Below are 26,895 nucleotides of genomic sequence, written 5' to 3' on the forward strand. Positions count from 1 at the left end.
AAGTTCACAAACAGTGGTGTAGAGCATTCGAAAGCCAATGAAATACATTGTTAGAGCCACAGGCTTCCATAGATCTAGGAATTTATATTTTTGGCTGCCACTTTGCTAGTAGGACTCTTTACAAAAAGAGAAGTAGGAAAGTTCTAACTAGAGAGAACTTGCAGATGAAGGCTCAGAGCAGATAGAGGGTTAGAAAGCCTGTGCACAATATTAAAAGTTGCATTTTGAAAGTCACCTAATAGAAACCAGGAGAATTATTATGTTAGATGCAGTGATGTATGGCAGTGAATCCTTTCAGTGCTTCTTTCTTAAGGCTTCTTAAATAGTGTCAAGCAGAAGGACAAAGTGTTCTGTACACTAACTTGACCTTGTTAAAATGTGGCATATCCTTCCTTACTTTTCCATCCAGAGCATAGAGTACAAGCATATTCAAGTCACCAGGCCAAATGAGCCTAAAGCTCCCTCTACTGTTCTAGCTCATGTTTTTAAAGATGTCTGTATTAGAATTCAGTTAATCTAAACAAAAACATACTTCACAGAAGAAAAAGAAACATCTGCATATACAGTAGCTAGTAAGGTTTCTGCATCACAGGCAGAAAGAAATTAAGTGCAGAATGCAAATTTAAGACTATTAACATGTTGGAATAATATCTTCATTTGTTATCTCTTTGATAAACATGCAATATTACTTAGAAAACTTCATGTACTTTGTTAATAGTGTATGTATTAGTGATCAACTGCTTAACAACCTCTGTAATAGTATACATTTAAACTGTAAGATTCTACCAAACTAAGTTTTGATTCTGATATTTCAATTCAAGCACTGAAAGGAAGCAAGAGTTAAAATTGGTCTTTTTAATATAAAGAAAGTGTTGTATTAATCCACTCATTTCTTAGTGAAGTTTTACCTTCTGGTATAAAGAACTGATTCTCTCTTTGAAATCTCATATTTCTTAATAGACTTGTTTACTTTTAGAACCATCCATATTATAACAACGTTGATCTTTAAACCACCAAAGACTCTATAATTTCAACTTTAACATCCAAGAAAACTGTAAACAAACAAACAAATAAACAAAAAACCCTCCAGCTGCAAAATATTTCTCAGTGGTACAATTCAAGGCTGTAGAGGACTTTCTAAACTACCGCCACTTAAGAGGCAGAGTATATTATCTCACATGAGGTGCACTGCTCACACAACTGGATTCCAAATGTACCAGTTGATAACTTTCAACTTCCCAGTCCCATCTTTGTTACCCCCAAGGCAAATGTTCCTTTTAAATGTAGTTTCAATCTCTCATACGATGCATTAAGCATTTTCTAGTGAACATGAACAACTCTGAAGTCAATGGGAAGAACTATTAAATGTGAATATTAACAGCAGCGATAACATTAATGCTGAATTTATATTGCAGGAGAAAGCGGAGGCTCTCAGAGCACTATCAGCCATTCAGCTGTACAGGAGGGGACAGTCAGTGTACACAGTCCAAAGAAATCAGGCAAGATTCCTCCAAAATTTCACAATCATATGGTCCACCGTGTCTGGAAGGAATGCATTCTCAACAGGTCACAGTCCAAGTAAGAGAGTAGTTCTGATGGTTTTGTTTATTAATAATAGGTATAGTTAAAACCAGAATTTTGTTGCCTTAGATAACATTCTTCCTGATGGAATTCTTTTGACACTGGTCAAAATTAATGATGCAGAACAGTACTATCAAATAAAATTTGTTATTGGTGTTCAGCTGAAAACTCCTAATACTATTAACATTGTATTTGCAGCTGTGTGTCTTAATTGTGACTGTTTTTGAGGTTACATATTTATAATTTGTGCCTTCAGCTAGGTGTTTTCTGATTTATCGATTGCAGAGTTTTTATTTCCAGTTGTAGTTAGTAGACTGAACAGTGGATGACTGAAGAACAAATAGTATATATTTGATATTTAGAACTCTAAGTGTAATATTGGGAAAGGTATTACATATGTATCAGACTAAAATTCTTATCGTCAAAGATATGGTAAAGTATTGCTGTTAGTATCGTAGCACTTTATTACTGGAGATTTAAAGTATATTCATAGCATGATTTGCACATGTGGCCTGAAATCTTTATTTTTTCCATTATTTCCATGCAGTTTCCTCACTGGACATGTCAGAAACCTTTCCAGATTCAGTTTAAATTGCTTCCTCCTTGCTGCTTATGCCCAGACTCCTGACAAAGATATCAATATAGTGTACATATAAATCAAAGTATAAGTTTTAAGGCTTAATAGAAAGAACTACTGTTAAATACAGAATTCTGTTTCAGGAGTGAAGTAGGTGGAAGTATTTTGTTTGAGGGGAACATGTGTATATTTATGCATATGTATTTGTAAAATTTTATTTTTTAAAAGGTGATAACTGGTAAAATATTTTAATTTTTTTTTCCTCAGGAGGAGTCAAGTTACAACTGCAAATCTGGAGGAGGAAGTTCCTAACAACACTGTTTCTTGGGATTTTGTAGATCCAGTCCAAAGAGTCAGTTGTTCTTGTTCCAGGTGAGCTTTGAAGAGAGTAAACATTTGTCATTTTGGAAGAGTTCTGTTTAATTCAGACAGAGGTACACTTTTAAAAGTGAGGTATGTTTTAACTGAGAGAAGAGGAAACTCTAATATCAAAATTGTGGTCATCAATCATATTCAGGGGATTAGTATGAATCTCTTATCATTGTCTGCTTGCAGCAGTCAACTTGAGTGGAAGAATGATCACAAAATATAGAATGGGGGCTAGGATGACACATTTCTCATTGTATTCAACTCATCCTTCAGGTTTTTCAGGGGTATGAGCTTTGTCTCTCACCTTTACCTTTGTCTGTTCCAACTCTTGGAGAAGTAACCTTCATGAGGGGGAGGGGCAGAAGGTCACACCACAAGTTATGTGTAGCTGGCTCAGAGTTAATGGTAGTTTGTCATGTTCAGAGCTCCTGATTTAGGGATAGTGCTGGTCTCACTTTTTGGAGAAAGAAGAAAAATATCCTAAGAATCATTTACTCCATGTACCTCTGGTCAGTTTGCCATGCCTCATCAGACACCAAAAAAACCCCAGAACAATAGAATTTGCAGCATGGTCAACCACTGTCAACTGATCAAAAAAACCCCACAGCTCACATGCGCAAACCTTTGATAAATGCTTAAATAAAATTACAGTACTACTCACTCTGGAACAGCAAGCATCTCCACCGATTCTACTAGACACTCTTTCAATTATCAGGGAGATTTTGCAGGACCAGAACAACAGTTTGCAGTGGTGTTTCTGCTGAAATATTTAATCCTAAAGGTCACTATCTAATTAGAAGACTGGTAAAGATGTTTTTTATGACATAAAGAAGTTATTTCTTAAGTATTCACAGGTGTAAGCATTTATTATATGGTCAAACAGACATTGATCCTGTCATGCTTACCACTTTGATGTCTTGTTTTTTTCCACAACTGCAAGAAGGATCTTTGTCAGAATAACGCTCAACATGATGGTCGGTGACACGGCAGAACCGATTCTCTGCTTTTGGGCTGGTTGAGGCCTGTCTGGGGGCTTTTTGTTTGCTTTAGCAGTTAGGCAAATTCCAGAATAATGCTGTTAATAATAAAATTAATGCGTTGTCTAGCCAAATTCTTAAATGTGTTATCTGCCAAGATGGTCTCTGTGGAGTTTTCTGCATAAATTTGGCTGTACAAAGAAATTCATGAATACAGTGTTCTCATGATCACTCAAACACTGTTGATTAGAAATTTCCATTGTCCAAAAAGGCACGAAGCAAGGCTGTGCCCTTGTACCTTTTGTGTTGGACTTCTTTTATGAAACAGATTGTTCTCTGTGCATTTAGAAGAAGAGAGAACTGAATGTGAAGGAAGGTCTGTCATATAGAGGGCAGAATGTTCAACCTGGACAAACTCTGTGCTGTATCAGAAGCAGCAGTCTTGCTGTCTTACAGCCTGCTCTTTGCCCTGATTGCTTGTTGGTTGTATGCATCCTCAAGAATGTGGAACAAATAAATGTTTGGTCATGATGCCGAGCATTTTCTATAGAAAACTAAAGTCCAGCCTCACCTGGAAGCATGGCAAACCAATAGTGGACAATGGAAACCTGAATCTTTAAATAGGTTCAGTTGCATTTGTAGTTCACAATGTCTCTTAACACCTCCACTGGTGACTAAATCATGCTGGAGTTAGTAAAATCCAACACAGCAACAGGGAAATTAAAGCATTATGCTTAAAATGAAGGAGGTGCCTGACTTCAAAGAGCACTAAATATGTGTGCCATGCAGTTTTCTGCATAGCTGCAGGAGCTGGACAGCTACTGTAATGCTAATCTAATTGTTTAGTTATACCATACCCATTGTATGGGTTGTATAAATGCCAGTATAAGTGTCAAGATATGAACTTAAATGTGGATTCTTAAAGGGTTGTACTCAGCATCAAATTGAATCTTCTATAGACCCAACTTTATATGTTGAACAACAGACTGTCTAAAGTAATTTTCTGGGATCTGTTAGAATAAAGTGAATGATGGAGAATTAAATCAATGAAATGTATAAGAACATGCTTAAGGCAAATCTTCAGTTATTAGGGCATCGGCTCCGCATTATGGGAGATTGCAGCTAAAGACCATCTGCTGTGGCAGAGAAATTGCAACATGTCCTGGTAACAGCAAAGCCTGCAAATCAAACCAAGAAAATACTATATGACGTAGATGGTGACAGGGAAAAGATGTTATAATAAGTACAAGAAGTTATAGATGCTACATTTGGCAGCCACTGTGCACTGCAAAACTTGGGTTTGTTTTTTCATAACTAAGTCATAAAACCAGAATGGGTTTTCTACAATCTAGTAGGTCACTTAAACTTGAGATAGTGTAGCTTGTCTTGTGTTTGTGATAAGAAGCATAATAAATGTTTTGTTCTGTAGTAGTTATTGTGATTTATAAAAAGAAATAAGGATGGAGTGATTTATATTTCATTGTGATAGTGATGTGCTATTTATTTTGAAATGCTATTTAACTTTAAACAGGTATATATATTATAGACAATACATCTTTCAACTTGTTTATGTTTTTCTTCCACAAAAACAGCAAATAAACTTACAGACTGGAATCACATGTAGCATGGTCACATAACCAACCGAAAATGTGTATGGAAAGACATTGGCTGCGTTAAACGTCTCTACTGTAACATCCTCAGGGGCCATCTGCTGTATAATAAAAATACTGTTTAGCACTACCTGAAGTACTGAAATTTAGCCCTGTGCTTCCCATTTTAAAACTGGGTATAAACTGAAAAAAGACATCTTAAAATATGAAACTAGTAAAGATTGTATGTTGTTGCATTTGGGGTTTTGAGGTGTTTTAAAATATTTCTTCATGCTGCATTCATCAGTTGGTAGCTGCTTTTTTTTTTTGACTAAAATTATACTTATTTTTTCCTTACCTGATCTGGAGGAAACTGCCATGAAAGCAGCCTGCTGTGTATTGCATCTGTGAACATAACTAAAACAATTCAGATCGGTATCTTTTGTAACAGATGTTCAAGACTGTACAAACGAAGTAGTGTGGTTCCACAGTAGTTGTTTTGTTTGAAAGGCTATCTTTCTTCAGGGTCGTGAAAACAACAGTAGCCTGAATTTTTTTTTCTTTATATTATCTTCCATCTGAGCATTTCTAAGCTTTTTATGAACATTAAATCTTCCTTCCGTAGAATACTATTATCTGGAGTCTGTCATTCTCCATTTTATAGGTTGGAGAAACTGCAGCCAAGCTGGGTGGAATGGCCTTGTCCAGATCACGTGACCACTGTAGAATCTGTGAAAACATCAGGACTTGATATAAGATTTCCTGAAGCTCCTCTGTTTTTGTTTTTTGTTTTTTTTCATTAGATCAGATAGCCTTATAAAGTGACTTTTTTCTGTCTCTGCTTTCAGGCACAAGGTTTTCAAACAGCGTTGTGCTGCTGGCTCCAGCCGTCCCCCAACGATAACTCAGCCAGGATTCAGTGTGGGAACATCATCATCTTCATCATTGCCACCTCCTGCCTCTTCAAAGCACAAAACAACAGAAAGACAGGAAAAAGGAGATAAACTGCAAAAAAGGCCTTTGATGCCATTTCACCATCGGCCCTCTGTGACTGAAGAGCTATGCATGGAGCAGGACACGTCAGGGCAGAAACTGGGATTAGCAGGAATGGAACCCTCTTTAGAAGTCCCTAACTCCAGAAAATATGAGAAGCCGCTATCTATACCTACTAGAAATCCAAGCAAGCAAATTAATATGAATCCTATGGATTCACCCCATTCCCCTACTTCCCCTCTGCCTCCCACACTTAGCCCCCAGCCAAGAGGTCAAGAAGCAGAGAATCTGGACCCACCATCAGTACCTGTGAACCCAGCACTCTATGGCAGCGGGCTGGAACTTCAGCCGTTGCCCAGCTTAGATGATAGGACAGTTCTTGTTGGACAGAGGTTACCTCTGATGGCAGAAGTCAGTGAGACAGCACTATACTTTGGGATAATTCAGAACAACGACTCACTAGATATGTGGAAGACCTATAGTGTCCCACCAAGTGATGATCCAGAGTTCAGGCCGCCAGATCTTCCTTGTGAGAGATATGATGCCAAGATGGAAGTAAACTCGGACAGCACGGCACTGAAAAGGTAGGAATGAAAATTGCTCTGAACCCTGGTTTTATTAAATTATAGCCATGACCATACTCCCTTTTCAGTCGTAACCATGCAGTTCCCTGCAGCGTCAAAACCTTAAGGATGACGTGGGTGTAGATGACAGAATTTAGCTATGACAGTTTTGTGTAAGAGTGATAATTGGTAGGAAAATAACTAATGGAAAGAGATTTTTAATAGCAGTTTCTGCACCTAATTTTTTTGCTCCCAAATAAAATTTCTGCAATTTCTGTAAAATTTCTGTAAAAATTTCTGTAAAATTTCTGTAAAAGGCTTCATTTTCGCGTCAAGGATACTCTATGCTGGCATTAATGTTAAATACTTAAATAGAAATTTAAAATTGTAGTATCCTTCATCTTTTTCATATTTGGCTTTTTGTTGGACATTATCAGAGCTGATAAATCTTTTTTGTAATCTCTATGAAAGTAATTTGAGCAAGCGTAAGGGCTTATTAAGCTTACCTCTTTTGAGCATTTTAAAAAACAAAATCTGTGTTCAGTTCTGCAACGTTACAGTTGCATCAGTGTTTGCTTTTAACAAGACAGAGGACAGACAAAACTGTTTATGGCTCTGTACAGGCTCTTCAATGTGGTTTATCCAATTGTGAGGTTTTAAAGTTGCACTGTGCCACACTTTTCCTAAGTAAGAACTGATATTATATTATGGAATACCACTTTTTTGTAATGGTGTCAGTATTGTGAACCCAGCACGTGATCTTTGAAATTGATAGAAGCCTTACTATTAATTTCAGTCTGTGTAGGACTGAAACTTGAAAACCCTAACAGATTTTCCTGTCTATACATCCAAAAGAGTGATTTCTTATCTCTGAGAAATGTTACCATAGAAAAAAAATACAATTAACACACATTGTCCTTCTCAGTGAAGAGTATGAACTACCTATACAGTTTTAATGTTCAGGAATTTTTAGCTGTCTTTGTTTAAAAAAAGGGGGGGGGAGGTCTTTTTTTTAACCTCTAAAATTTGGAAGCTGAATTAATGTTATGCAGGCTTAAAATTAAAAATTATCTTTGTATTCAGACTACACATAGAAAAACTTAACCAAAGGATAATCAATGAAAACATTTAAGGTAAAATCAATTGAGGAAGAATTCTTGAGTTATGACAAAATTAATTTTGGTAATTATTTTGGAGTTTGATAGGCTGAAAAGGTTATGTGCACTTCAAAATATTGTAATTTATGTTATAGTGATTCACTCTTTTTTCATTGTCTCAAAGTAGAAGATCTTAACACAGTGAGGTGTTTAATATTAAATGAAGGGGAATGTGTGCTTCATTTGAGGAAAAACATTTCTGCTATATCAAGGAGGATGGAGTGGAATATGGGCTGTGTGTGTGTGACAGCTACAGATCTTCAGAGCTTTTATTTTTGTTTGCTGCAAAAGGCATGTTTTGTTTTGCTTCATGATGGCGTTATCTGTTTGTTTATTTTTACTTTCAGGCTTTTAGCACAACCTAATAAACGATTTAAAATTTTGGAAGACAACAAACCAGTGCAGATGTTGAACTATCTTGACCCCTTGCCTCTCATACATCAGCCTGGGGAAGGCTTGGGAGATGCTAGTGATCCTTACACTTTTGAAGATGGTGATATAAAGTACAGCTTCACTGGCAATAAGAAATGCAAACTTGGGGCTGAGAAAGATCCTTTGAAAAAGAACAAGGTAACCTGTAAATCCAAGGTCTTTAACATTGTTATTATGGTTATATTACTGTAGCAGAGTATTTGTACGGCTCTCAGGAATACACAAACCTACGCCACAGATCAAACTCGGAGAGATAGGTATTTCTTTACTGCACAGGAAAAAAAACTTGTTTCAGTACGGTATCTTTGAATCGGTAGTTGCTGGTTTATATATCTTCGTTCTGACCAGCAGCAGATGCCAGAGATAAGCTAAGAAATAAAATATTTCAAGTCTTATGTTCACTTGTAGAGAAGAAAGAACTTGCTGCTTTTTTTTCTTTTTTTGGTAATTCTTTCTTTTTTTCCTCCAGCCTGACATATCACCTCCCTGCAAAGCTCAAATCTCTCCAGCCCAAATTCATCTTTCTTCCCTCGGGCAAAACTTGTTTAGCCTTCTACTGAGTGGATTTATGACAGGGACACTATATTAGTTTGAACATTTCCTTAGAGCTCTTCTTCCACATGCGGGGAAGAATGATTTGATCATCATTCCTGGGCCATCAGCTGCTCCAGCTGTATGATGTTTCTCCCTGTCTATTTATCTTATCCATTATAATGCTGCTTCATTGTCTGGCTTTTCTTCCTCATTTGTTCCTATAGATAGCTACCACACTTTAAAATTCTGGGAGGTGTGTTTTCTAGGGAGAATGAGCATGTTAATTATCTGTACTGGTTATCAAACTTAATTGATGTATATAGAATCCTTCGTAATTGATATGCAGTATTACTTCATGTTTTTCCTGGCACGTAGATAAATAGCAAATAACTGTCCTTTTTCCTTCTTAAAATGTTCTGGGCTTCTCAAAGTGTTGAATCGAGAGCCCTGCATATGGCTTGGCATAGGAAAGCTATTAATATGACAGGTTATTCTTACATAGCTTAAATTAACATCTATGAAAAATTCTTGGATTCTTTGTATAGTCAGAAGACGGAATTGGTACCAAGGAAATCCCCACAGCAGGTCATTCTACGCCAGTGCCTGATGGGAAAGATGCCATGTCTATTTTCAGTTCTGCTCCTAAGACAGGTGAGTAAAAGCTCTTTTATTTACTCTGCAAAATTAAAATACTCAAAGAAAAATCACATGCTAAACATTTTACTGTGACATGAGAGTTACAGACAGCTGTCTGAGCTGGACAGAAATATTCTAAAAAATATTTATGTTATTATAAAAAGGACAAGCAGAATAAAGTTGAGCAGTAGCTGCCTTTATTCTTTCCCGGTTGACTTTTGGTGCCTGACTAAAACTTCAGCATGAGCTTCCACTACAGCAAGATTATTTCTGGGATACATATTAGAGAAGGGGCCTCACTGATTCCTGCTTCTTCCCTGTTTAGAGTGATGAGTGAAAGTGAAGACACAACTTTATTTCCTATGTTTGCTCCCATTTCTCATCAGTTTCTCCCTTTTTTTTTTTTGTCTTTTTGATAGATACCCGGCAAGACAATGCTGCAGGCCGAGTAGGCTCTGGTAGCCTCACACAGGTGACAGATCTGGCTCCATCACTTCATGATTTAGATAATATCTTTGATAATTCAGATGAAGATGAGCTTGGTGTAAGTCTTTGTAGGACTGAATGTTCTGTAGATTTAAAGCCTGGCAAAGAAGAAGAAAGATGTTGGAACCCTAGTGGTGGGCAGTCATCCCTAATAGACAGAGGAGAGCGTAGCCAGGTGGGCAGGCTTGCACGTGTTACTAGGAAGCAATGAGAGCGAGATATCCGTAAGACACTCCTCAAGGAGATCCGTCAAAGAGAGAAATCATCCCTGTATAAAATTCAGGAAGATTAGGAGATCACTTAGGCAACATCAAAGCTTGTGTCGTCTGACAGTTTTTTTCAGTTATGAGGGGAACCTGTATACTCTAAGGAAAACGCAGCTTTCTGTCATAGTCATTGCAGAGGCAGGCTGTAAGAGTACTTCCTTGGGAAAAGCAATGTAGTCGCCTTATAAGTACATTAGATCTAGTTTGTAGTCGTTAGCTTTTGTCGGTATTTTGTGTTTGTTTCTGTGAGCTATGGAAAAAGATCTTAGTTTCATTAACTGAGGATTTGTTCTTTTACCTTGTCTGAGAAGCTGCCCAAAGAAAAATAAATTCAACCTTACTGTATTTCAGTAGTTCCCTGAAGTAATAATCTGAAGTAATTCTGTTTCTTTCTGTTCCTGTAACCACTTTATTTCTCTACAAAGAGAAATAGTTCACTGAATATTATGAAATACAAAAGGAAAAACAGGTTTACATCAATTACTGCTACTACTTTGATTTACATCAAAGTCCCTGGACAGTCAAAGATTAGAATAATTACTGTTTTTAAGCTTAATCTAATCTAGCCATAATGATACAGAAGCTGATCCTAAACTGACTGATGCAGATAACATGGTTTGAAGGTCTAATGTCTGGTTCTTGGCAGAACTTTATTTTAGTTGCTCTCATCCAGGGCTCGTTAAGTAAGGCTATCTTTAACGAGTCCTTAGGTCTTTTTATTTGCGCAGTTCTATGGCTTCACACAAACTGCACCTAAGATACTGCAGCTAATATGCAAGTCTACCAGAGAACTGTTCTGTCAGAATAAAAAAAAATTACCTTTTTGTGTGCAGTCCCTGTTGGCTTGGATAGACCTAATGTTCTTCCTGCCTGAAAACACGCAACGTGCTGAGCTGTGCCCTGTGCTAGTCTGCGTTTGGCATTCGGTGTCCTCTGTGCTCACCCGACAATTCTACTCTCGGTGATGTTTTCTCAGGGTTACTTTGTGGAGTCCAAACATGGAAGCAAGCAGTGTAGTTATGTTCATTTTGAGCTCAGTGTTAATGATGACATTTTCAAGATAATTTGTATATACATGCATGTGTTTGCACGTATATGTATACACAAATATTTCAGAGACTTTTTGTTTTGATTTTAGTGTTGAAAAAGACAAAAGAAATCCAGACTCTTGGTTGAGGGAGGGAGCAGAATGTGTTAAGCTACTGGAAAAGTACAGTTTTTTCTCTTTTTTGTAAAATCTCATTCAGAGAGTTTTCAAAAATTTTAATAACTTTAGAATTCTAATTTTTTGTATTTTTTTAATATGGTACGTGATTATCCTTTTAGGCTGTATCACCAGCTCTTCGGTCATCAAAAATGCCTGCAGTAGGGTCTGAGGAACGCCCTGTAGGGAAGGACGGTAGAACAGCAGTACCTTATCCACCAAGTAAGTAGCAACAACTGATCACCGCTTTGGTCACAGTTAAAATTACCTCATAGCTACTGTACTGCCTGTTTTGGAAGAAGCTTGTAATGTCGCTTTTTCAGGATTAAGAGCTAGTGTGCTTATTTTCTTCTGTAATTACTAGATGCCAATATTAAACAAGGATAAGTGGGTTTTAATGGAAACAGTGGATGGTAATATAGACATTTTTAATATGCTTACTGAGATTTGTGATGCTGTTCTTCTGACATTACTGCCTTTGATTGGAAGCATGGAAGAGGGTTGTTACAAATCTTCTTTTGATGCTATCCCTGTATTCCCAATTCAATATTTAATCTCAGATAGTCACTTTTACCATATCCATTTAAGTATAAATCATTCTTCATTATACAGCTATTCAGATTTTTAAAGCTGTGACTTACCTCTTGGCCTTTATGGTGCAACCTATCTTGGAAAGAAGTTGCATTTAACATAGGACAATTTCAGACTAAAACCACCTTCAGGGTTTAATCTACGTATGGAAATATATGAATAGAATAGAAGTATTAGCTTCTAACTGAAGACAAATTTTAAACCCCTTATGGATGGGATGTTTATGGTAGAAGTAATGCTTGTGCAGGCCATTACACATGTAGTACCTGGAAGGTTATAGGAATGGAAGAAATTTTGAAACGAAACTTAGTGTACTGAGTATATATTATGCAAATTAAAATAATAATTTTTTTTGCAAGGGCTGTGCCAACAACTTTTGGGAATGATAACTTTTACGGTCTGAAAGACATAGGTTTTTTTGCATTATTTACATAGGCGGCATTGCTCTTGAGGCTTGTGTGTATGTATGTGTGTGTGTGTTTGCATGTGTGTGAGGAGGGAGGTGAGAATTTTTGGTATGATACTAACCAGCCAAATTATGAGTTACAAATTACGTGGTGAGAAGGAAGGATGTTTGATCCTGTGACTACTATAAACAGAAATCAGATTTCTCTGCAAATCATTCTTTATTGCCTTCTCATTAATTTCAGCTGGTAATGAGAACAAATTGAGGGGAAAAAAGCATGGTGTCAAGGAGATGAGTCAGAGTTTTATGGACCCATAAAAGCTGTGCTGATTTACTCAAATGTGGAGGTCTGAGGTATACAGAGGTTGGATTTTGACAGGTTTAGTTGATCCATTTTTAAAATATGCAAGGCTTTTTCAGACGTGACACGTGCAAACGAATAATGATGGCTAGCCAGTTGCTGTAGGGTTGGGGGTTTGGGGTAATTAAACTTTTTTTAATTGAGTCTGCACTGCAGAATTTTGCTAACTGGAGGTTGAATGTGAGAAAACAATACACTATAGAGCTGTATGAAATAAGTTAAATAGATACACCGCACTTTTGTTTTATAGCTGTCTCCCTTTGACACCAGCTATTGAGGCATAGCAGTATCTGCGGGGAACTGAAATGCCTCATACATCACAGCAAAGTCCTACTGACTGCACTTCATTCCAGCCTTCCTTCCTCCTGCCTTCCTGTCCCTTTCCTTTCTCTACTTTCTGAAGCACACATCTCGTTGAAAAGAGGCAGTAGCTGATCCAAATGGCATTCAGGAGTAGATTGCACTTCATAACAGCATCTGGTGGAAAATCGTTTTTTCCGTTCTGCTGAACCTGAGGTTTTGAGCATTTGCTTATCCTGTATCAGGACAAGACTAAGTTCTTTTAAATTTTTCACTCAAAGCAAGAGTGAGAAAGCAAAAAGGAGCTGAGTGGGAATAACTAATAGCCTATTATTTACTGTATTACTCCAGGTTGCGAAAGACCTGGGTTCAGTGTTTTGGGCGTTGTTAGCAGCAGAGCCCTGCTTCGGGAGGATCTCGCCTATTAGAGTTGTTCCACTTCATATAAAGAGATAAATAGGAGAGCAGCTGTCTCATCTCTGTGGACCAGAGAACCAAATTCAGATTGCTGCACAGTTAAGGCAGAGCGAGGACAGAAATTGAGGCTGCAGCAGCCTATGAAAATTTCCTTTTAACTATTTGTGTGAATGTATTCATATACTATCCATAATTTTAATTCCATCACTTATTTCTGTCCTTCACAACTAGTTTTGGAGACTAACGACATGTTTCAGCAATCAGTTTTGATTTCTGCAACTCAGTGCTTTCCTGTCAGGAATCCATCTCTGTTCACTTACCAATTATCCGTAATCTTTAGACTGCAAAAGTTATTGAATAGAAGTGTGTCCTTGTGGCCTATCAACTAGGGCTGGATGTGTGTAAAGGAATAGAAATGGAAGTGGGCAGTTAGTCTGTCAGAAACCCTACTTCAGAAGAGATACCTGTGGGAATTTACCCCTCTCTAATTTGAGTATTTTAACAATGAATTTAGCAGAGTGATCATTATGTCAGGAGAATACCTGTCCTAATTCAAGTAAGGAAAAGATAATATGCATTCTGAATTTTAAGCAAAATAAAGAGAAAGAATGTAATTGGGAAGAAAATGCAAGATTTTATTCTGACTTCTGTTTGATTGCTTCTGCTACATTGTATTTGGTTAAGCTTTTCAGCGTTTTTTTTTTCCCCCTTAAAGAAGAAAAGAAAATACATGATGAATTGTACTAATTTAAGTGAGAGGTAATTTAGGGATTTTCCTGGCTCAGTGTCTGGTGGTGCAAAAGTCTTATTTTGAAGCTTCCTCTGAGGCTTATTTGTCATTTTCTGATGCCTGGCAGTCTAATTTCTAACCCAAAGTGCCCGTGTTTGTGTTAGCAACAGTAGCCTGTCTTTTTTTCAGGAGTTACGTCACTGTGGACCAAATGACACCGCAGTGACTGTAGGTCAGTGCAAAAACGCAGCTAACTGCACAAAAATTCAGAAAGCCTCCATTTTAGGATTCAGTGTCATTCCAGAAAAGGAAAGTAACTGTTCTGAATCTCCTTAGTAACAGTTGCTGGGGTGAACTTTCCGTTGGTGTCAGTTAATCTCTTTTATTATGAAAACATTTCTTAAAACTGTATGTTTACATTTGTGTATCTACCAGTCTGTTGTTGCTACTGAACAATAAGCTTGCAAAGCATCCCTAGGAATTTTGGGAATTTATCCCTAGGTGTTAAGTCTTAGTCTAAATTTATACTGGTGTCAGAACTGTAGTAGGTCTGTAGAATCTTTTCTCCGTTTTAACTGCTGAAATAAGGGCTAGTACCAAGCTGGTCTCCCCCGTTTTATTGGGTTTACTTGAGAATTTATATTTTAATGATTAACAGTGGGTTATTTCATCATATTTAGCTGTGGCAGATCTCCAAAGGATGTTCCCAACACCTCCTTCTTTAGAACAACACCCTGCCTTCTCCCCTGTAATGAATTATAAAGATGGAATAAGTTCAGAGACTGTGACTGCCTTGGGCATGATGGAAAGTCCTATGGTCAACATGGTTCCAACGCAGCTTGCCGAGTTTAAAATGGAGGTGGAAGATGGATTAGGTAGCCCTAAACCTGAAGAAATTAAGGTAACATGCCAAAGATGTTGCTGTTTTTATAACCTTACCTACGTATGTTTTGTATGTTTTTTTTTATAAACTTGTAACATGTATTGTAGGGTGCCTAGAAGATTACTTTAACAAATGTGAATTAGATCCCTATAAAGTATGTATCGATCTTTAGCTGGAAAAACAAAAATTCTTCTTTAGTAAAACAGCCTTTTAATTGTTTCCCTAGTTTTAACTATAGTTATTTTTTTCTCTCATGTGATAGGTGTAGCTTTGTTTGTAATGTTTCTGGGTGTTCTCAGGAACCAAACAATATTGTACGTGAAGTAAGTCCTATGCTTGGCAGAAATAACGTATGTATTTGAAAAACATCATGCTTGTGACTAAGTAGTACTTAAATGCTTTCTTCAGATAATTTTTCTGTAGCACCTTTTATGTATAGCCACTCCTTCTTGCCAGTCTCTGGGGATATAACTAGGATAAAATCATGCATGTAGAAAGGCTGCCTTTTTCTCTCTGAAATGTTGCCTTTTTTGGTTAGGGTTGAAAATCACTGAGAAAGCCCAGGGGTTGAAAACTTGCTCTGTTTCTTCTTCAGCTGATGTTACTTCACAAGTTGTAAGGCCAGATGGGACCATTCTTATCTGACTTTCTGTATAACACAGGTCAGGTAATGTCACATAGTTACTCCTATATTGAGCCCTATAGTGTATCTGAGTAAAGAAATATTTTAAAATGGGGTCTCTGCTATGGGGTACTAGTACTCGCCTCCCCTGCTTACATATCAAGATGTATCCATTTTTTCATAGCATCACATAAAAGGACTTAACATAAGCACCTAGTCCCCATTGATATGTATTTCATTGTTCCATTGTTAGCACACGTTAACAGGTAGGTTAAATCATTCTGCCTGATTGTGTGTATTCTGCATTACTTACTTTTGGGGCAATTTCTGTCACTTTTGTCAGACGTTATCTTTCTCACATTTCCATGAATATAGCCTGAGGATTATTTATTTTAAAAAGGACGTTTCCTTGTGGTTCTGCAGCAGTGCAAGCTGGGTGTATGCAGGTAATAAAAAGGGAGATATACATGAGAACTCTGTCTTCCTGGTAGTCCCCAACACCTCATTTTATAGCCTAATACTTCTCCTTCAGGCCCACTTAGTCCATAATCCCCCACAGCCTGTTTTTTCTGTATTCGTAGCCATTTATTTTCCCAACCCCTCTACCCTCCCTTTCATATTGTGCTCCTGGGAAGGTTGGAATTAGCTGAGGGCTTATTTCTAAGCATCCGTACAGCTGAGCGAGCCATGCACACAACGATACAGCACTTGCAACACAGCGCCTGCAGCTGCATGGACAAGAAGTGGCTATATATCGATATGGGAATACTGACATGTAACCTAACCTTGGTATAAAATATTTAGCTCTGAATTAGTAAATTTTCCTGTATGGCAGTAACAGTATAACTTAGGCAGACAGAAAGTAAAGCACAGGCAGACAACGCAGTGATGTTCCCCCTAAGAACATTCGGGAATGTCCCCAGGAGGAAGCAGGACAGATGGTTGCATTCAGGGGTTGTGTCTCCACAGAATGAGAAAGCGTGTCTAGTCAGAACCAGGAGTTACCAGCTCCCAAGGCTCCAAAGTGACCTGACTCCCATGACGGAGCTGAGTTGTTAGTGAGCTTTTACAGATAATTCAGTTGAGAAAGGAAGAGACACTTTGCAGAAGTCTAAGGTAGAGTTAGCGTTACCAGTGCATCCCTCCTGAAGACAGTTAACCACCTGGTAAGCTAGACATGTATAAGGTCTGCTCTGTTATTGCAAGATCTCTTCTTCCTTCTAACCTGATAAATTGAAGGCATGATGAGAAAAGGCATCTTTTTAGAGGCTTTGATGATGTACAGTTATCCACTCTCTTTGTATAGTTTGTATATTCTTGCAATTTTGCTGCCATTACAGAAGTCTGAAATACGTTTTTAATGAGGTATGTTGTGTGTAAATATGGAAGAACACTTCTTCCTCTTGTCACAGACCTTATTTGTTTTTTCCTTCCATTTGCATAGTAAGCTATTTACTAAAACTAGGATAATTTGGGACTGGAAAGAAAATATGCATTGTGACTTGATGAGCTTGAGAGTTTTTGAGTGGGAACAGATTTTAGTGCATCATTGACAGTGAAGATATTTTAATCTCCCTAACACCCATTTTTACGAGTATTAAAATATATTTTTAATTGTGCCTGATAACATTTCCAGCAGCACAGTTTACTCTGCTTCTAAGTGTGTCACACCTGCTCATATGCACCGATGGGAAACAAGCACCTAAACCCATTGCTAATCATTTTGAGAACATGCAAGTACATTTCTTGCGCTGAGTATTCAGCAGCCGAGGTAGTAATCCACACATTCCTCATCTCTCAATGCTTTAACAAGGTGCAAGGGGAAAAATGCCGACATCTAGTGAGATATTAAATACTGAAATTTTGAGACTGCTGTTACTGTTTTAATAAATATTGTTACTTTGTAGTAGTGTCTCAAAAGGATTAGCTCCTTTCTTATGAAAGGAACTTTGAATAGCTTTAGAAATGCTGTCTGAAGTTTTGTCCTTGTTCTCTGCAAGTAAACATAAGACAGTCGCTTGAAGTCCGGTCTGGGTGGCTTTATATGTGCTGTTCAGAATGGTGCTAGTGATAAGGGTCCACTGTTACTACTGGGATTATATTAATTCCCAAAGTGGGTGTTATTCAGAGAGGCTGACTTAAGGCACCTAAGGTTACTTCAGAGGGTGATTCAGCCTTTCCACTATCAGTATAGAAGTCTTGCAAAGATCAGCTTTTTAAGTACCTAAATTAGGTGCTTAAAGTTAGGAAATTTGAATATTTCATAGTGTACCACTTAATTTTCAGACATCTCATATCCTAAATGAATCTAATTTAATTGTGAAGTCTTTTCGCATTAGGGAAAGTTGTATAGTACCTCAGCGTAATAAGAAGCCTCAGCTGAATTTCGTGAAGGAGCTGGTCCTGAATGTTTTGTAGAATGAATAGATATATTTAATTATGAAAAAAATGCACTTATATATGGTTCAAAGCAGTGCAATTGTTTTTAATTAAAAATAAATATTTAAATATAAAGATCAACCTTACCATGTTGTTGTAAACAATATCACTTGGATGTTACAGGATTTTTCATATGTGCACAAAGTTCCATCATTTCAACCTTTTGTGGGCTCCTCCATATTTGCTCCCCTGAAGATACTGCCAAGTCAGTGCCTCCTACCTCTGAAGATACCAGATGCCTGCATTTTCAGGCCTTCTTGGGCAGTTCCTCCTAAAATTGAACAACTTCCTTTGCCACCTGCAGCCACTTTCATCAGAGATGGCTACAAGTAAGTACAGTGTTGCAGGAAATTTTAGAATATGTCATGCCAGTACTTAAAGTGATTAGTTAATCAAAATACTTTTGGCATATATTAAACATATTTTACTAAGCACCAACACCATCAAATAACTTGCAAATATATTGTAAATCTTTTAAATCTGTCATTGCCTCAAATCAAAGAAGTTCTGATGGTAGGGACATTTGAACTGAGAACAATTTTTGGAAATTGCTATCATCACAATAAAATTTCACAACACTCTTGGTACTTCTCAGAGAACAGGGAAAAAACAGAACTTGAATTAGTTGCAATTTCTGATACAGGAAAATACTGCAATTCAACATAAACCAGAAGTGTTAGGGAATAAAATTCATGCAGGTAACCTCTCAGGTCTCTGTCACCCATTTAAATGCCCTGTTCTCTAGCCTACAGTTAGGTTCCCCTCTTATTTGTCCTGTATTTTCAGTTTGAACATCAGTCTGTCAGTGATACTGAGTCCGGTGCATGTAGCTGGTACCAGTTTGCTTTCTGAGGATTCTTGAATCTTGAGCAGGCCTGTGATAGCTCTCTTCTCAAGGAATTTATTTTTCTATGAATTCAGTCTTAGCTCTTCTGAGTTCTGGTGATTTTTACCTGAATGGGTCACATACTGAGTTGCTGATCAGATATATGCTGATGAGATGTATGCTATCTTCCTTTCTAAATATTAAAAAAATAGATGCTCTGCCTTTTCAGTTTGAAGTATGAGAGTGCTGTGACCTATATGCAAATACTCCTATTAAACTTAAAAACCTGTATTCCTTACTCAATCTTCAGAAATTAGCAGTGTTTATGGAAAAAAATTCACTGCTGGAGATCTTGATACCTATTAAGAATTTGTACCATTAAATTTATAAAACCTCTTAAAAGGCGTAGTACAGTATAAAGGTCTCCTGCTGCCCTGCATTCCCTCCTGGAGGAAGCTGTATCTTTAAATCAGTCTTTAAATCCTTTAAATCAGTCCTTTTCCAGCTCCAAAGGATCATTCGGTGTTCTCAAAAGAATTGCAAGAAAGAAATTGTAAACCCTTGATAGTGCCTAGGGAGCAATTTAATTCTCCCTTTTTTTTTTTCTTTTTTTTCCATAATAGTAACTGATTCACCAGGTCTGAGCTGGTTATTAATTTCAGGTATTTGTTGAAAAAAAAAATCTTTTATTTTCAATATAATCCAATTAGAGTGAAGATTATTACTGCAGGCTTCCGACGGAGTAGCGATTGCCAATCAAGGTTTCTAGGTCACCTTTTCTCATTAGTCCGAGGCATTCAGTATGCTTCAGATTCAGAACTTCTTCAAACCTTTGTTCATTTCTTTCCTCTCTTACCTTGAGTTGGACATGTATCAGTTCAAGATAACTAAATGATTCTAAGGAGTAAGGTCTTCACTATTTTCCTTTTCAAGTTGCTAATGATATATGAGCCTTAAAATAATACTCCTGTAAATAACTCATAAAATACAGAGTAAGGACAGACAAACAGGAAAAATCCTTCTGTTTCCACTCCTTTATCGGGAGACTGATTGTGTTCTTACATATTAGGGCCAGGAAATAAAATGTACGAAATGCTTAACGAACACATTTCAAGAAAAATGTTTTATTGGCAACTTGGAAAGAGAAAAGTTAAATAAAGATCTTATTCTTTTGAACAGGCCCGTATTATCTGTTTCTTGGTATAATGAGTCATTCTAGAGAGAAGATAGATCTCGTGGGAATGTATGAACGTATTCTGGTCACTTAGATTTGGCAGAAAATGGCAAAAGTTTAAGTAATAAAAACCAGTGATGACGAGATGACCCAAAAATATGATTCTCAGCTTTACTGGATTAAGAGTTTAGAATGGAACATGTGACTTTTGTCCTGTAGACTACGTAGAGATAAATGAGTATTTGCTTTTGTAGCATCTGAAATACTACTGGTAGTTGTGTACCACCATGAAGCAATACTGTATATAGCAAGTGCCATGTGCATTGTTTCCTGCAGGTATTTAAACTGATTATTTCTAAAATGAGGTAGAATTTCTATGCCTCTGTGAAGTATTTTCGTAATTTCCACTAACTGTTTCACTAAAGAGATTATGTAAATTGTTTTTAAAAAAAAAAGCCAAAAACTTTTCTTTATCTTTTACCTAGAAGTTATAAATATCCTAAAAAACTATCTTGATAAATTATCTTCTCATTCTTCTAATGGGCATCTGAATTTTAGGTCATGGGAATAATCTTTGAAAAGGGTTAAGTGCTTGATGCTCCTTTTTTATTACACTGATAAGAAACAGCTGTGTTCATTATGAGAATTGAAATTTTAGATGAGAGAGACATGCGTAAAAGCTTACGAGCAGAATGCCTGAAGATGTTTCTTCTTTACTGTAGTTTATAATGAACCCTTTCATTTTTCACCATCTCCCTGTGTTTTAAAATCAGTCTTCTAGGAACCAAACCCAGCTAGTTTACGTGGCAGCATTTGATTCTGTTTTTCGTGTATTCCTTGTAGCAATGTGCCTAGTGTTGGGAGCTTGGCTGACCAAGACTATCTTCAGATGAACACTCCTCAGATGAATACACCAGTGACGCTAAATAGTGCTGCTCCAGCCAGCAACAGCGGAGCAGGAGTTCTGCCATCACCAGCAACTCCCCGCTTCTCTGTCCCCACCCCCCGCACTCCCAGGACCCCAAGGACTCCTAGAGGTGGGGGTACTGCGAGTGGTCAAGGATCTGTAAAATATGACAGCACAGATCAAGGTTCACCTGCTTCTACCCCTTCTACGACACGACCGCTTAATTCTGTGGAGCCAGCCACTGTTCAGCCGATCCCGGAAGCCCACAGCCTGTACGTCACCTTGATTCTTTCGGACTCTGTGTTGAACATCTTCAAAGATCGTAACTTTGATAGCTGTTGCATATGCGCCTGTAATATGAATATTAAAGGTGCAGATGTTGGATTATACATCCCAGATTCATCTAATGAGGATCAGTACCGTTGCACCTGTGGATTTAGTGCTATTATGAACCGCAAATTAGGTTACAACTCTGGGCTCTTCATTGAGGATGAGTTGGATATTTTTGGCAAGACCTCAGATATTGGCCAAGCTGCAGAAAGACGACTGATGATGTGTCAAAGCAACTTGCTTTCTCAGATGGGAGAGGGAGCTAGAAGGACCCAGGAGCCTCCAATGAGCCTCCTCCTCCTCCTCCAGAATCAGCACACACAGCCTTTCACTTCTCTGAGCTGCTTGGATTATATGTCCTCCAATAACCGTCAGACGCTGCCCTGTATGAACTGGAGTTATGACAGACTGCAGGCAGATAGTAATGACTCCTGGATAGAATGCTTCAATGCCCTGGAGCAAGGCAGGCAGTACGTGGATAACCCCACTGGTGGGAAAGTGGACGAAGCCCTAGTAAGAAGTGCCACCGTCCATTCTTGGCCTCACAGCAATGGTATGGGTCAGAGCAGATTTTTTTTCCTTTGCTTTTTTTGTGTGACTTTTATAAATTTGTTTGAAACTTGCCAACCATAAGTTGCTTAATCGTTATGTGGGAAATGAAATGCATAAAATATCTTAGGAATAAAGTAGATTTCTGAGAGCTTTATAAAATTACAGGTAAATGAACAATAATCAGGTTGTCCTTAGCATTTAGACTTTGTAGTTTAACTTGTGTCAGAAATGGTGATAATTCACAAATCCAAAGCAGAGATGCAAAATAACTTCAAGTAATTGGGGGCAGGCGGGGGTTATGGCCCTTCTTTTTTGGAGAAGGGTGTAAACACTCATCAGAAAAGAAAAGAAGCTTGAAGAATGCTGAAGGTGCTCTGACTTCTTTATGAACTGAGCTGGACAATGGTTACAATGAAAGGTAGGTGGAAAGGACCGTAATAGCTTTAGTTCAGTAACGTTTTCATGAAGTAGGGCATTAAATTTCATTAAGCAGTTCAGAGCTGTACAGATTTTAAGGGCATTGCGAAAAGCACTATGAGGGCACAATAAACCAAAAAATGTTGCCATCTCAAAAGAATTCTTCCTTTTCCTCAATGAAAATGATTGATGCTCCGTTGTCATTTGCAGTACTGGACATCAGCATGCTCTCCTCCCAGGACGTGGTGCGCATGCTGCTGTCGCTACAGCCCTTTCTCCAGGATGCTATCCAGAAGAAGCGAACAGGAAGGACCTGGGAGAACATCCAGCATGTGCAGGGACCACTCACCTGGCAGCAGTTCCATAAGATGGCAGGACGGGGAACCTATGGTACATATACGGTGTAATACGCCAACAGTTAAAATGAGAGCCGTGGTTTTCTGGAAAAGTGCACTTTCTTGTGGAAAATATAGTATAACAAATGGACTCTTCAGATCACTTTTCATGGTCTTGAAAGGCATTTGAAGCATATGCTTGAATATTACAGTGAAGGTTTTACCCTTCTAGATGATGCATATTTACAGAGTGCCTAAATGCTGCGTGAGGATCAAAATCCCAGTATGAATCTGTATTTTGGCTTGTACTGCAGCTAGCTAGTACATTAATAATGTGAAGAGAGGAAGTTGTTAAAATTGCACTAAATCATAATGGGGAAGAGGGGCTTTCTAGGCCAAGGCTCAAATCCTGTAAATAAAAGCGGGTATCCTTTGCCCACAAAGAGGCTCACTTGTTCTAAGACTTCCCATAGTCTTAAGAAGTTTGCGATAGGCTTCAGTTTAAATATCTCTTCGTTATAAGTCATACTTCTGGAAAATACAGATTAGAAAATAGACTTTGTATGTGCACATTTGCAAAATGATGATTGACCTTTAAAGATCATTTGACCCTTTCCTGTTTCTTGCCTGCAATTTATTTCAGTCTCAGCTGATCCAGTCTTGCTTAGTTTTATGCTACAGTTCCAAGGTGCTTCACTTCATTATTTTCTCTGCACTGGTATTTGAGATATTGCTGCTTTCCTTTGGGGCTAGGACAATTTGTGGTCACTACAGTTCCAGTCTAAAGCTGTTCTGCTCCATGAGAAATCCTTCTAATGTTTTCCCAACATTTGTAACTTTAAGGTAAAGAGTTAGGATTTGCCAACTGTTACCGGAGAATACAACTGAAATTACCATATAGTAAGTAGAGGCCGGAGATCTAGGTCCAGTATTTTTTATTGAATGTTGACTTTTTAATGAAGTTGGAATATATTCTGCAGAGACTATCAAGGTATATTTTGGCTTGTATTTTTCAACCAACGGTGTCTGGGATCTACCATGTTAAACTTCATGGTAATTCTGTCAGCTGTGACAGCAAGTGCTTTTGTGTTGAAAAGGAGCAAGGGGCAGTTTTTAGAATTATGTTATGATAACTTTGCCTAGTATTATATACCATGGAGTAAGTTTGCCTAACCTTTTTACTTGGTAACTTTGCACAATCAGGCGGAGGTAGATGAAAAACCATAAAAACAGTTTTGATGAATTCATGTTACTGCTCTTTGTAGAATAGGCACTTGTGAAGTACGGTTATAATATGATTATATAATCATTTAGACAAAGGCAAAACCTCTTCTCTGTAAGCCCAAAAGATGGAGCCTCAGGAGGGGCAACACATGTATCTACAATAAGCTGCAATAAAACATCTTTCAGTGTTCTAGGAAAGTTTAAGTGGTGCTTTGCTTGGCTCCCTCCTCTACTTTGGCTGACTGAACTTCGATTTTACAACACTTCCTAAATACGATATAGATCTTCCTTCTCCTTAAAGAATATTTTTTCCAAGCAAAAAGACTGTGGAAGGGCATTGTTTATCAGGCATGAAAATTCGGCACGGCAAGGGATTAGGGATTTGCGATCACTAATACCCACTTCCTGGTATATCGGAGAGCCCAGTTATTTTAACATCATCTTTTCTTTCTTTTTTCCCTTTAAAGGCTCCGAGGAATCTCCTGAGCCTCTTCCGATCCCAACTTTACTCGTGGGTTATGACAAGGACTTCCTGACAATCTCGCCATTCTCCTTGCCGTTCTGGGAGAGGCTACTGCTTGACCCATACGGGGGCCATCGGGATGTCGCCTATATCGTGGTGTGTCCAGAAAATGAGGCCTTGCTCGATGGAGCCAAAACTTTCTTCAGGGACTTGAGTGCTGTATACGAGGTTGGAAAGAGGAACCACTCTGAATTATTTCTTCTTAAGTGTCATTTCTGCTTTGCTGCATGTTCAATGGGAGAAATCTATGCTTTTTTAAGTAACGATTATTTAATTGAAGATTTCTTTCATTTTGGGGTCTTCCTCCATTTTCAGAGTGCAAAATTAGTATCTAATTGAGTTACACAGTTAAAATACTGATTCCTGTGAAACACAAAATTTAATCCTGGAATATAGTCATATGCAATGACTGTTTATGTTTGAAAAATAGAAAGCATTTTGTCACATTTTTTTTCCTTAGTTTATCTGAATAAAGTCATATGGGAATAAGCACTAACTGCACAATATGTTCCTCCAACATCAAACTGCTGAGTGAGCTATAAACAGCTAAATCACTATTTTCCAGCAGGATGCTGGAATAGCCTTTCAAGAGTGATAAAATTCTAGTACCCCACTATTATCAACAAAAATACTTTCTGGCTAATATGCAAGGCCGCCCTGAGTTAGTATCTCATGTTTTAATATGCCTTTGTACCAATCCAGTGAGTGATATGGCTAATCTGCCTTTGGAACGTACCAGTCTACTTTCTGCAGAAATGAAGCTGATCCTACTTACATAAATGTGATGCTCTTTAGGCTTCAAGGTGCTTTGTTGGCACCTGCTGTTTTCCAGTACGCATCCTTTCATTTTACAGAGGATACAATACTAGTATTAATACTCCAGTACAATCACAGCCTAACACATTAAAGCCCATCAAACCTACAGTGCAAGGACTTGGTTAAAGAAACTGTTGCTTTCCTGTAATTGCTAGGCTGCAGATCAAAACTTTCTGTTGTTCATGCGTACTGGGTACTTTGTAATATTGTAGACTCCTTTGGAACCTTACACTGACTGTCAGTGTAACTCAAGTTAACACATGTATGTAGCCTTTTGTTTCTGTATTTATTAAGAAGCCATTATTAAGAAGCCAGCTTTGTGTTGGCATGGGCTGAATGTAGAGGGCTTCAGGCTACAGATCAGCAGGGCGTTAGGCTACAAACCAGTCTGCATAACTTGTTCAGCGGCTTGGCATTTAGTTACAAATACTTTTTCTTTCCTCACCAGATGTGTAGGCTTGGCCAGCACAAACCAATCTGCAAAGTGTTACGTGATGGGATTATGCGGGTGGGAAAGACCGTGGCCCAAAAGCTAACAGATGAGCTTGTGAGCGAATGGTTTAACCAGCCTTGGGGCACTGAGGAGTGTGACAATCATTCCAGACTCAAACTTTATGCGCAAGTTTGCCGGCATCACCTAGGTAAGTCTACCAGGGAGGTCACAAGGCTGCGTTGTTTTCTGTAGGTACTTTAGAGGTTCTTTGCAGCAGGTGGAAACAGGTACTTAAGACACGGTTATGATCTGTTTAAAATTTTTTTTTTTTTAAGTATTATGAGGCTGCTTCTTAACAATGTCTTAATCACTTCCATGTTAAGTTTGTCTGTTTCAAAAGATTCTGTTGTTGATCAGGTTGGTGATCACGTGAGAGATTCAAAAGCCAATTCTCATGTCTTTTTAGAAAAGTCGGTTTGGTGCAAGACGTTTGCTCGTATGTCTCAAGATGTTCTGAACAAGACTGAATGTATAAATCAATCGGGTCTTTATGCTACTGATAAGAAACATCAAGTCCCTGTGATAGAATATTTGCACTGTGCCTTAGAGTATAACATTTATATAAAAGACTAGCTGACTAAAACGCTGCAAAGGAAGAATGAGTTAATACAGGTGGGAAAAAAAGAAAAAAAACAGTATCCTTGATGAGTGGGGCCACAGTCTCCTGGATCTGGGATATTTTGAACAACATTGCCCTCAAAGCCTGGTCTCCTCTGGACCTCACCTAGCCTTATTTCCATCCTGAAACATAGTAACGCATTTTTTATTTTATATTTTTAAAGTAACATGCCCTGAAGGTTGAGAGGGCTCCCTGGCAACCTGCCATATTTGTGCTTTTCTAGCCTAATATCAAGAGTGTTTGCTGCATGGAGAAGCGTGGAAGGGAATAGTGTGGGAAGTCTGCTGAGATAGTGTCAGCAGGCCGGCCACGGCTGGAGCAGTCCCTGAACTGATCCAACCGCCGCATGGCTCCCAGGTTTTGTCTGGGGAGAGACATGGTTGCTCATTCCAGAAAGGATCCAGAGGCAACCTAACACGCATATGGTGTATGTGACTGAGAAGCAGGATCTTAGCACAGAAACACAGACCTGTCCAAAATGACACTGGAAATACGTTTGCTGAGATAATGCTCATCGGCAGGACAGGCAGCGATCACAGAACAGCGGCCACATAAACGTTGCCTAC

At 38.1% G+C, this 26,895-nt stretch overlaps 1 protein-coding gene across 2 annotated transcripts in view; it reads left to right on the forward strand.

Annotated features, from left to right (window-relative positions):
• MED13L (mediator complex subunit 13L) overlaps nucleotides 1–26,895 on the forward strand; it is a 207,118-nt gene that overhangs the window by 156,195 nt on the left and 24,028 nt on the right. For both annotated transcript variants that reach the window (XM_067307411.1, XM_067307412.1), the window contains exons 8-20: nucleotides 1,416–1,578; nucleotides 2,426–2,530; nucleotides 5,942–6,670; nucleotides 8,154–8,376; nucleotides 9,318–9,423; nucleotides 9,828–9,952; nucleotides 11,487–11,586; nucleotides 14,850–15,070; nucleotides 18,237–18,442; nucleotides 20,957–21,903; nucleotides 22,530–22,709; nucleotides 24,346–24,569; nucleotides 25,666–25,858. In XM_067307411.1, the coding sequence (XP_067163512.1) occupies nucleotides 1,416–1,578; nucleotides 2,426–2,530; nucleotides 5,942–6,670; nucleotides 8,154–8,376; nucleotides 9,318–9,423; nucleotides 9,828–9,952; nucleotides 11,487–11,586; nucleotides 14,850–15,070; nucleotides 18,237–18,442; nucleotides 20,957–21,903; nucleotides 22,530–22,709; nucleotides 24,346–24,569; nucleotides 25,666–25,858 (3,522 nt within the window). The remainder of the gene's footprint in view (nucleotides 1–1,415; nucleotides 1,579–2,425; nucleotides 2,531–5,941; nucleotides 6,671–8,153; nucleotides 8,377–9,317; nucleotides 9,424–9,827; nucleotides 9,953–11,486; nucleotides 11,587–14,849; nucleotides 15,071–18,236; nucleotides 18,443–20,956; nucleotides 21,904–22,529; nucleotides 22,710–24,345; nucleotides 24,570–25,665; nucleotides 25,859–26,895) is intronic.

Source organism: Apteryx mantelli, chromosome 17 (genome assembly GCF_036417845.1).
Source record: "Apteryx mantelli isolate bAptMan1 chromosome 17, bAptMan1.hap1, whole genome shotgun sequence".
NCBI classification, from domain to species: domain Eukaryota; kingdom Metazoa; phylum Chordata; class Aves; order Apterygiformes; family Apterygidae; genus Apteryx; species Apteryx mantelli.